We start from the raw sequence: 12,637 nt of genomic DNA, 5'->3' as shown, positions 1-12,637 counted from the left end.
TACAATTTCCTCATCATCGGGAATACGCGACAGCAGATCGAGCACTTCGTTGTTAGGAACGGTGTGTGGTCGGATGAGCCGGCGACTGAATTTCACCAAACCCCACAGGAGTAGTAGCACCCGGATTGGTATGTAGTGCAGCACCAAGCACGCGATCAGTAGCAGGAAAGCCGTCAGCCAGGTCAGCTCGGGAACGGCGAAGTTGAACGTGCTGTTAGGGACAGAACAAATAGAATATATTTTTTGTGTGATTACAATCAACTTTCATTTGAAAGACCCATACTCAATTGAGATAAATGTTTTATTTCGCGAAAATAAGAAAAAAACAAACAAAACAAACACTTTGAATTTACCCTGTTTTGCTTTTCTTCGAAATTAGCGTGGAGGTGTTCAACCAAGCCGTGTATCACCGATCACAAAATTTCGAAGTCTGACGAGGGAATGTTAGAAAAATACAACGAGTTGTGGTTTGTTGGCGGAATGATTCATGTTGTTTCACCGATCATGTATTATTCCGAAGTGGTTTGGTTTTACAGTCGATATTGTTGGCTTGCTTGAAATAATCCTTGACTCCCTGCTTTTGAGTTTATTCTAAAATGTATTTTGAAATAGTAGTACCTCTTTTACTTCTATGACAATGTCAATTCTGAATACATGTGACATTTTTATGAAATCACTTCAAAATTGATAACTTCTTTTGTTGCGAAGGAATAATTTGATTTACGATAAATCGAATCTTTTGCTTACCAATTCTCTGAAATTTGTTTGTTCTTCTCATATACAGTTTTTTTTCATACATATACAAAATACACCCAAATTCTTTAAAGTTTTTCATAACTGAATAATTTGAAATATCAATATATTAATCGTTATTGAACAGTATTGAATAATTCCAATTTGATTCGCAGTTCCTTCCCTGATCTGATCGGAGAAGGATGCGTTTTTGTTTCGCTCCAGAGTGGAGAGGAAGTATCAATTTTTGACGTAGGACTACGTCTAACTGGAAGATATAGGGGGTGAAATGAAAATCTAGGCACTGAACAAGTAGGAAAAAATGCAAGATTTGGAACGCTTATAACTTGGGCATTTCTCAATAGATCGCAAAGGTGTTTGCATCAATTGATAGGAAATATATCTACGCATCTATCATAATGAATAACATTTCATTTTTCGTGAGATAAACAATTGAATAATTGTGAAATATCATGAATTGTCCAAATACACTATGTGCCCATTTTTGATTGGTCCATTTTGTGCTCCTCAAATCGTACCGACCAAAACGGGCAACCAGAGCAGCAGCGAAATAGAATGAAGCACGATTGGAAAGGAAAAAGAAAAAAAATGAACGAAACATTGGTCGCAGTCTCACACATGCGTAATTCTCGAGTCAGCCAGTCAGCTTAAAAATCCCCGCTCCGATGCCGTAACGATCATTCTCATCCAAACTAGAGGTGTGCAAATCAGCTCATCATGATGAACAGCTCTGATCATATCAGCTCATCTAAATGAGCTGTTCTTTATGAACAGCTCTTCAGCTCAGTTGTCAGTGCCGACTTTCAATTTGGGTCCCAAACTCGATAGCCACGAAGCCAGTTTGAAAATGTTAAAATTCAAATGAAATTTTTCACACCATATTATTAATTACTTCAAACACGTATTCCAGACTATTATTTACAACAGACTCGGCGAGTACAACATTTCCGACATTTTTACTGAGGCTTTACATTACAATAGAAAGTTTTCTTCAAAAAAAAAAAATCTTATGAGATTTTTGCACCGCCTGCAAACAAAGTGTTTTTCCATTGAAATAGAATACTCATTTGATACACAGAAGTTAATTTTCATTAATAATTTGAATTTTAAAAACGTGTTCATTCTGCCTGAGAGCCAATTATTATTTTTGGCGCCCCCTAAACTGGTAAACAAAGCTCAATGCCGTCAACGTGAATATAACAGTTGAAAAGACGAGGGACAAATGAAACTAAACTGATGTCTTAACACGAAGAGCGAGAGACGGTCAGTTCATTTGAATCTTACAGCTCACACACTCTCTTCAATTCTACAGCTTTTTTCTCTCCTTCATCATCATCAAAGTGAGCTGAAGAGCTGTTTGATTTTTTTTGCGAGCTGTTCCGCGTCAACTCACTTCAAAGAGTCGATTCTTCGGAACAGCTCATGAGCGGATGGCACATCTCTAATCCAAACCATACACCACATCGTTTCGCATCACATCACATCAACAAACCAACACAAGCAGCCATGTCTGGACATGGCAAAGGAGCAAAGGAGGATCGCTAAGAAAAACCGCGGACGATAAGAAAACCCGCATTCAGAACAGACCACAATCGGTTCGGTGGACATCAAGACAACAGGCAGTTGCAGCGAGTGGCGAGTGGCAAACGCAATCACAAAACGGCAGCAGGTAGCAGAAGAAGTTCTTTATTCAAACTACTTTGGTGGCAAATCCAGCACAAGGCGGCATCGAGGGCGTTCGAAATGGTTTTTTTCAAAACCACGAGTATTGAGTTTTCTAAATTGGAACTATTCTATAAAACACGGCGCTTATCAGGGCCATTAAACCTTTCAAAAAAAGAGTTCACGAAATACAGTTGTATAACATGCATTCTAAAATAATATCCAAAATAATAATAAAACACAAATTGATTTTTTCATAATTTGTTTGCCAGGATATTATGAGTATGTGAATTTGTCAGTTGTTCTGAGTTTATTGATGGTTGTGGACTTTCGCAATTATTCTATTTTCACTAATTCTTAAATTGCCTCCAGATTGAAAGTACAGTAATTTACATTTATTTCAACATTTAGCTAATTGGACGGACATGTAATGCAACATATTTGGTTGGACATTTTTGTAAACATAAAAATCGGGATCCAAATTATGATCCCACATTGAAAGTCGACACTGTCATCGCAGATGTTCAATTACAGGTTAAAATCGCTTCCAATGCGACACTGAGTGGTGCTTCGGCACGTCGCATTAAGTGTAATTTACTGTACAACATGTCACAATCTGGATGGGAAGTAATTTTCTAACTGTGAAAGCTGTGGCGAGTGGCAAACGCAATCGCTAAACAGGAAGGTTTAGCCGAACAAGATGGGGATATCGAGTGATAACAAAACAATAAACTCTTTAGATTAAAGATGATTTTGTGGTCCTGAAAAGGACCCTTTTTAGGGTTTGCTTCCGGATCAGCAGTCGGAAAACGCTCTTTACTTGGAGCAGGTATACTTCGTCACCGCTTTGGTACCTTCGGAAACCGCATGTAAGTTCACCGGGCAGCAACAGACTGATTGCGATCTGAATTTCCCACGCCGTAATGGTTGACCGCTTATTGTAGTGGATCAGACGCGGAGCTTCTGCTACGATACGCTCAAAGATGCATTGACGCTCATCGTCTTTGATGAGAAACCGGTGTCGGAATGATCCTGATTCAGCACCTTATGATGTAGATAGCATATGATTCCTTCTCCTTCTTCTTGTCGGTTTCCGAAATATTCTTCTACGCCGTGCCGAACTTTTTGGCGGCTTTTCCACTATTCCACTAGTCTTCGGTGCCTTCGTGTTTGTTAGAAACAACTGCATGTTAATGCAACGAGCGAACAAATCGTAATGAATATATTTTTTTGCCATCGCTTCCTTTTAACGCTCATTCGTTTGTCTCGTTGGACTCGCCCCTTTGGCTGAGTCTGTCGATTGGTCTCTATCCTGTGAGTGTGTACCGCTAGAGTACAAAACGCGCGGACCCCAAAAAAAATCTCATTTTCTTTCAAGCCAGTGTGGTTGTATGGCATCGTTTAACATCGCATCGCATCACATCATAAAAACAAAACACAACACCAAAGGTTCTTTTCAGAACCACCAACATGTTCATAAAGAGTAAACAGTAAACTAATTCATTTTTCAGGTAGATAGGTAGGTATTCACGTAGGAGAACAAAATAAAACAATATATTTAAAATATATATTTAACAAAAGCTGTCCCCTTTGTATAGTCCTACGTCACTCCGGTTATGTCCCCGACATACCCACCCGTCTTTTTTTTTTGTTATTTTTTTGCTACCTAGTTTTAAAAAATTGTGTTTTACAGGTATATAGTAATGCTTCGAAATCCGGACGCTTAAGCGCTTACGAATATAACTTCAACTACTAAAAAATATTGAAATATCTTAGCATGAAAAATTAGCGTTCCTATAGAATCAGAAGGCCTTCATCTAAGTTATGAATCACAGAATTCCACAAAATCATGTTATATTTGTACAAAATTTGAAATTTCTTTCATCGTGTCGTGATTTTAAATCCGGACACTTTTTTAATCATGCTTTGAAATCCGGACACTTTTGTTTTTAAATCCGGACACTTGTTTTCTTTGCAAGTCTTCGAGAGAAATTATTTATTAATTCTTGTAGAACTTATTAACGGGTGCGTCAAAAGTAGCGGGACTAAATGGAAACCCGTTTGGTACAATTTTTTTTTTATTAATTCAATTTTTTATTGTATTGATTGTAAGATGACCACTACAAGATGGCGCCATATATCTATTTTTTCAAAATCCTATCAATATGGGTATCAAACGAAACGGCTTGGCTAGTAGAACATAGCTTTTGAAGGAAAATGTTAATACAAGATGGCAGCCGGTACAAAATGGTGGATACATATTTTCTCCAAACCGTATCAATAATGGTTTCAAATGAAAAGGATTGACTAGTAGACAGTTATTCATGAAAAATGGAAATCCAAAATGGCCGCCACTACAAGATGGCGTCATATTTTTTTTCAAAATGAAAGGCCCTATCAATATAAGTATCAAACGAAAGAGATCGACTAGTAGAACACGGTTATTTACGAAAAATGCAAATCCAACATTTTATAGAAATTGTTAAACGGTTTTATTGTAGAGAAATATACTAATGATACAGATAATGTACTAAGAACTAAAAAAATAAATAAGTAAAAACACTTTTTAAGTTCAACGGTTTCATTGTGATAAAACATAATAATGATACAGATGATGTACTAAAAGTTAGAAAATAATAAGGCAAGTAGCAGTTAGTAGTTACCACACCCCTTTCTCCATTAATCTAGGGCATTGATAAGACTTAAATAAAATCGAGGGACATGTGATGAAATATCTATCTGTAGAAAATGGAAATCTGACGTGGCTCATTTTGAATTTGTGTTCAAATAGTCAACCCCTTCATTTGATACACATATTGATGCAGTTTAAAAACAAAATTCAAAACATTTTTTGGTGGCGGGGCCATTTTGGATTTCCATTTTTCATGAACAACTGTGTTCTACTAGTCAATCTCTTTCGTTTGATACCCATATTGATGGAGTTCTGAGAAAATATGCTATCCATCATTTTGTAGCGGCCGCCGTCTTGGATTTACATTTTTCATTAATAATTATGTTCTACTAGCCAAGTCCTTTCAGTTGATAAATATGAGTATCAATTGAAAAGACTTGGCTAGTAGAATATAATCAGTGGGGTTATGAGAAAATATGTAATCCACCATTTTGTAGCAACCGCCATCTTAGATTTACATTTTTCATCAAAAATTTTATTCTACTTATCAAGCCCTTTCATTTGATACCCATATTGATAAGGTTTGGAAAAAAATATATATGGCGCCATTTTGTGCTGGCGGCCATTTTGGATTTGAATTTTTCATAAATAACTGTGTTCTACTAGTCAAGCTCTTTCGTTTGATACCCATACTGATGGGGTTTAGAGAAAATATGATATCCGCTATTTTGTAGCGGCCGCCATCTTGGATTTTCAAGATCATGAAATATGCACTCTTATAATGACTGCAGAGATAAAGATGTGTTCCAAAAGGAAGGGAGTTAGATATCTATTAATGTGGGACAGCACTACAGACAAAGTTACAAAGTTACCCACGTACATACAAACGGGTCATATAATCGATCTCGTGCTGTATATCGAAGAGTTTTGGGGTTTCCCGGGTCGAAAATCTTCACTCCACACTCCATACTCCATACTGAGTCTTCTAACATACCCTTATGCAACTCCTTCAATGAGAAATTTAATCGTCAACTTTTGACCGTCCGGATTTAAAAGCATTTTCTAAATGTGCTTTTCATTCCGGACATGGGTTCGTGAAATTCACATTGATTTTTGATTTTTTAAATTTTTTTTGTTAACAGCTAGATACTCTGTTTGACACTAAACTAAATTGACACAATAGTAACTATCAGTCACATTAATTCAACATGCAAAAAATGTCATGGTTTAGGCATGATATTGAATGTAATGAAAAAGTGTCCGGATAAAAAAGAGTCCGGATTCAGAAGCATCACTGTACATACTCGCCAGCACTCAGGATCTAAACAAGGCATCCATCCACTACCTGGACTAACATCGTTACTGGCTTGCAGTCAGCTACCCAGCTTGTTGGAGTTACTCTTTGGAAACAGGTAGGCTAAGTTCTGCTTTTTGCTACCCTTTTTTTGCTTTCCCTTCCTGTTGTTATCGTCCTCATTAACAAGAAATTTATTTCTTGCCTTCACAATGGAAGTGGATGTTACTAAACACCACTGTCCCTCTGCCCCTCCCATTCCTAATAATGATCCAATTATCCCGGTGCCGGGAACCCCGATCACCATTAAAAATAGCTCCTCGGATTAAGTCCTACCCTGAAGATGCCGATGGACCTTACCATGTTTTTTTTTTCGTCCCCGTCAGAAAGCTCTGTGAATTTTGACAATAGCCAGAGAACTCAACAAGAATTGTAGCTCGGTCGATTCGATGAAGCTAATTAGACAGAGCAAGCTTCGCGTGGTTGTCAAAGACCGCAAGCAAGCCACTGAGATTACCCAATGCAAACTTTTTACGGAGGAATATTTTGTTTATACTCCTTCAAAAGACGTTGAAATCGATGGTGTCATCACCGACCCTAGTCTAACGTGTGATGAAATATTACACAAAGGAAATGGTCGATTCAAGGATGCCAACATTGATACTCTGAAGATACTCGCTTGTAAGCAATTGCATTCGGTATCTCATTCCGAAAATAGGAAATCAGTACTTCGAAACAGGTTCGTTTCGAGTAACCTTTCCCGGAAAAGTTCTTCCACAATTCGTGGAAATTAAAAATGTTTTACTTCCGGTGCGCCTTTACCTATCTAAAGTGATGAGTTGTATGGAATGTAAGCAATTGGGACATACAGACTCCCACTGCAGCAACAAGATACGTTGTGCAAAATGTGGGGGGATGCATGAGGATAAATCATGCTCTGAAGATGCCGATAACTGCTTTTTTTGCAAAGGAGAAGTTCACGATCTTTCTGCGTGTCCAGCGTTTGAATCGCGGGAGGCAAAAGTTAAGAACTCTCTCAAACAACGATCCAAGACAACTAAGTATTCTTGACATATTGTTGCTGAAATGCTCAAAAGGGTTGTTGCAAAAGAGATCCCTAATCCTGGAGCACAAGAGAACTCTTATGTAATTCTGCCAACCGATGATTGTGAAAATTTTACTTCCATTGAAGAAGCATTCATGTCAATACCGGGAGGCTCAAGAAAAAGAAATATTTCCGCTCCTCTTACACCTCCGACTCATCGTAAGAAGCAAGAAAATGTTAAACTAATTGAGAAATCCTCTGGAAATGATAAAACTCCAAAGGAAACACCTCCTGGTCCGGGTCTTCCAAAGCTGGGTTATTTTCCTTTCCAAGTACTGCGAGTCACATTCTAGATGTTCTAAGCCAGAGGTTTTCAAATGGTGCTCCGCGGGAAATTTGAGCTCCGAGAAGTTATAGCAAGAGCTCCCACTTGAAAACCTACCTTGAACAAACAATTTTTAAATTTAATTTCACTGGGCATATTGTAATTTATTTTGTTTACTCCGGGTCAGATGTCGTGTAACTGAGACGCGTATCCGAAATAGAGTTGTTTCCAGTTTGGTAATGTCAGAGCAAATAAATTTTGTTTTATTGATGTAAAAATGCAGATGCTCCGTCAAATGTTTTTGCTATAAAAAGTGCTCTGCCATAAAAAAAGTCTGAAAACCCCTGCTCTAAGCATTCCCGAGCCCCTTAGAAGTATTATCCTTAGTTTGGTTCCTGCACTGTTTGCATTCTTGACAGAAAAATGGCCCCTCCTTGCAACCGTTTTCTCTCTCGATGCCTAATTGTTCTATAAGTTCAATGGAACTGCGGAAGTATCAAACCCAAAATCGAATCGTTCAAAGTTTTAGTCAACAATATAAATTCTGACGTATTTGCTATTTGTGAAACATGGCTTACCACTGATGAGGATTTGAATTTTCATGATTTCAACATTATCCGTTGAGACTCACACGGTTGCCTTTTTTTGGGGATCAAAAATGCCATTCCTTCTATAAAATACCATTACCATCGCTTCTAGGAATCGAGGCAGTCGCTTGTCAAACAACAATAAGGGGAAAAGACCTGATCATTGCTTCTGTGTATATTCCTCCCAGAGTTAGAATTTCACGCAACTAACTCGATGATTTTACCTGAACCCAAGTTAATCTTGGGTGATTTCAATTCACATGGTGTGGCCTGGGGGGCACTCTATAATGATAACCGTTCCTGAATCATCTACGTGCTATGCGATTATTTCAATTTGTCAATTTTGAACACTGGCGAAGCTACTAGAGTACCTGCAAGAGAAAGCACACTGGACTTGTCACTCTGTTCGTCCGCTTTGTCGTTAGATTGTATGTGGGAAGTAATCTAAGATCCTCACGGTAGCGATCACTTACCAATCCTTGTTTCTATTGCTAATGAGATGTGCCCACAGAAATTGGTCGAAGTTGTATACGATCTTACCCATAATATTGACTGGGAGAAATTTGCTGGTATTATATCAGAGAGCAAATCTGCTGCTTTCAAAAATTTTCGCAAAAATGGCTCAATGGAAAATTTTGATAAGTATGAACTTTTGGAGACCAAATTCAAAAATCTTATTGGAGCGAAAAAACGCAGTTACTGGTGACGATATGTCAATGGTTTGTCAAGGGAAACATCTATGAGTACCCTATGGAACACAGCCAGGTGTTTGCGAAACAAAAACCATACAAACGAAAACAAAGAGTTTTCCGACCGATGGATTTTGCCAAAAAAGTATGTCGAGATTTTGTCCCTGCAGAAGACATATCTCGTAATACATCGTCTTCCAATAGTAATAACGAGCTATTGTTTTCAATGACTGAATTCTCACTTGCACTTCTTTCGTGCAATAATTCAGCTCCTGGTTCCGATGGAATCAAATTTAATACTTTGAAGAACCTTCCAAACGTCGCTAAGAAACGTTTATTAAGGTTATTCAATAAGTTTATTGAGCAAAATATTGTCCCTATCGAGTGGAGAAAAGTGAGAGTAATAGCCATTCAAAAACCGAATAAGCCGGTGGGCAGCTCATACAGACCAATAGCCATGCTATCTTGCATCCGTAAGTTATTGGAAAAAATGATACTCCGACGTTTAGACGAATGGGTTGAAGAGAATAACTTTTTATCAGATACGCAGTTCGGTTTCCGCAAGGGCATAGGGACAAATGATTGTCTCGCGATACTTGCTTCCGAAATTCAGACGACCTTTGGTAGTAAAAAACCGATGGTTTCTGTTTTCTAAGACATTAAAAGGGCGTTTTACTCAGTATCTGTAAGAATTTTATCCGATAAACTTCACAACCATGAATTTTCATCAATTTTAAACAACTTTTTGTTCAATCTGTTAGCCGAAAAGGTCATGCACTTTTTTTGTGGAAATTGTGCCGTTTCTAGGACTAGCTACTCCCTCAAGATTCTTGCTTAAGTCCTCTTCTGTATAATTTCTTTATTAATGATATAGATTATCATCTTGCAGACGGATGTACTTTGAAGCAACTAGCAGATGATAGATGATGTATCCATATCAGGTACTAGAACTATTGATTTGCAAAGACCGCTGCAAATTTCCTTAAATAATTTATCTATACGGGCTGTGAAGCTAGGTATTGAATTTCTGTGTAACTGAGAAAACAGAAATGATTGTAGTTTCTAGGAAGCACCAACCTCCCGAACTTCAGCTTCAATTGTTCAACAAAACTATCGTTCAATCCACAAGCTTCAATCTCAATCAATCTCAATCTTGGAGTTTGGTCTGATTCCAAATGTACATGGCGAAAACATATTGCGTATCTTAATAAAAAATGTCAAAAGAGAACAAATTTTCTCCGGACAGTTACTGGAACATAGTGGGGTGCTCATCCAGAAACCTAATAAGGTTGTACAAAACTACAATACTGTCAGTCATGGAGTATGGTTCGTTTTGGTTCCGTTCTGCTGCTAAAACCTGTGAGATTTTAGCCACCAAAATAAACCAGCTATTTCGGAGATGCTTTATGCTTTGGCCGCAGAGCACACGTCTTGCCCTCACCGCTGGCAGAATACCCAAGGCCAAGAGTCCGTGCTGCGTGGTTGGGTTGGGCGATGCAGGGTTGGAGCCAACCGCAAAGCGGGTGAAATATGGGCGGCAGGGATGCGTCGCATAGGCACGGTATGTTTAAAAGGGAAGACAACGCATTGCAAGCGAAATACATTGGATGTAATAAGAGGATCACATTCACCCTCTACACATCACCGCTCTTCCGAAAAAAAACCGAAACTCAGGGATATGAACCATTTATGTTGTCGATTACATGATCAGATATGTATGCCATGTCATTCCGTTCTTCCGTCACGGTATACTTACGAGGGTAGAATAGTTATTCCCCTTTTGCACAAGTCTGACGTTCAACAACGACTGTCTCTCCTAATTTAAAACGATATTTAAAACGACGACGAGCTCCCTGCCTTGCGCCTGCTCGAGCCTTTGCGTTCAATTCCTCCCGGTAGTTTATTCATTTACAGACACTGTGATTATGATTTTTTTTCACCGGTTTATGCAGTTCTCTGGTGATTGTGCAAAAATTAAAGACTTCATCTATTTCTCCGCATTTTTCGTCATACTGGTTAACCAAACTCGCTCTCTCAAAATATTTCCAAAATCCATTACGTTTTTCACGTGGTGATCCCGATCCACCATCGCTTATGATTACCACATCTATCAAACGCAGTCGTCTGAATCCGCTATGATTCGTTCTAACCATCGCGGTTCGCTAATAAAAACGCAGTCGTCTCGATCCACTTAAAACACTCAAAGCGCGGTCGTCTCAATCCGCTACAAATTATCAAAGCACGGTCGTCACGATCCGTTACAAACGTTACAAACTGCGGTTGTCTCGATCCACTACAAATATTCAAAGCACGGTCGTCTCGATCCGTTACAAACTCTGCGGTCGTCTCGATCCGCTATAAATACTGCGGTCGTCACGATCCGCTTTTAATAACACCAAACGCGGTCGTCGCGATCCGCTTTGAATAACACCTAGCGCGGTCGTCACGATCCGCTCTTAATTATACCTAGCGCGGTTGTCACGATCCGCTTTTAATAATACCAAGCGCGGTCGTCGCGATCCGCTTTTAATTGAATCTAGCGCGGCACGGTCGTCTCGATCCGCTTTCAATAATACCAAGCGCGGTCGTCACGATCCGCTTTTAATAGCACCAAGCGCGGTCGTTACGATTCGCTTTGAATAACACCTAGCGCGGTCGTCACGATCCGCTTTTTATTATACCTATCGCGCCTAGTGTTATTTTATAACACTAGGCGCGGTCGTCTCGATCCGCTTTCAATAATACCAAGCGCGGTCGTCACGATCCGCTTTTAATAGCACCAAGCGCGGTCGTCGCGATCCGCTTTTGATGAACACGATTACGATCCGTTCCATCAACAATGTACATCATTAAACATTTCAAGAAAAAATGCACATCACTACACATTTTCCCCTCATTCAACAAAAAAAAAAAAAACGAAATGTGAGAAAAATACTCGTGTTCAACCATCTTTCTAGCTACCAGCGATAACACAAAAATCACAATGGCACTTTTAATGAATACGATTCCGATCCGTTCTATCAACAATGTACATCACTATACATTTCAAGCATAAAACGTACATCACTACACATTTTCTCCTCTTTCAACAAACTAACGAAATGTGAGAAAAGAAAACACTCGTGTTCAACCATCTTTCTAGCTACCGGCGATAACACAAAAATCACAATGATGGGACGACAGCCATGTTTTTCTCACTTCCACGTATTTATTTTTCTTCGATATTTTTTTTGCAATTTCACTCCACACCACACTAAAATAATCAGCAAAACGGTTAATTAGCTGCGACGAACACAAGTAGTTATATTGCCAGAAAATTCCAGCTCCTGGCAGGATCGCCAATGTGAGATTTTAGCCACCAAAATAGACCAGCCATTTCGGAGAAGCTTTATGCTTTGGCCGCAGAGGACACGTCTTGCCCTCACCGCTGGCAGAATACCCAAGGCCAAGAGCCCGTGCTGCATGGTTGGGTTGGGCGATGCAGGGTTGGAGCCAACCGCAAAGCGGGTGAAATATGGGCGGCAGGGATGCGTCGCATAGGCACGGTATGTTTAAAAGGGAAGACAAACCATTGCAAGCGAAATACATTGGATGTAATAAGAGGATCACATTCACCCTCTACACAAAACCCACGTCATTAAACTGAAGAG

General features: G+C 39.1%; 1 protein-coding gene across 9 annotated transcripts in view; it reads right to left on the bottom strand.

Moving 5' to 3' along the window:
- Positions 1 to 12,637, bottom strand: part of LOC129764655 (multiple C2 and transmembrane domain-containing protein) — a 207,601-nt gene that overhangs the window by 11,353 nt on the left and 183,611 nt on the right. For all 9 annotated transcript variants that reach the window (XM_055763957.1, XM_055763955.1, XM_055763956.1 and 6 more), the window contains exon 15: positions 4 to 211. In XM_055763957.1, coding sequence (XP_055619932.1) covers positions 4 to 211 — 208 coding nt within the window. The remainder of the gene's footprint in view (positions 1 to 3; positions 212 to 12,637) is intronic.

This window comes from Toxorhynchites rutilus, chromosome 2 (genome assembly GCF_029784135.1).
Source record: "Toxorhynchites rutilus septentrionalis strain SRP chromosome 2, ASM2978413v1, whole genome shotgun sequence".
In the NCBI taxonomy this organism is placed as follows: domain Eukaryota; kingdom Metazoa; phylum Arthropoda; class Insecta; order Diptera; family Culicidae; genus Toxorhynchites; species Toxorhynchites rutilus.
The sequence above is the reverse complement of the archived record's forward strand: the minus strand, read 5'-3'. Positions and strand labels throughout refer to the sequence as shown.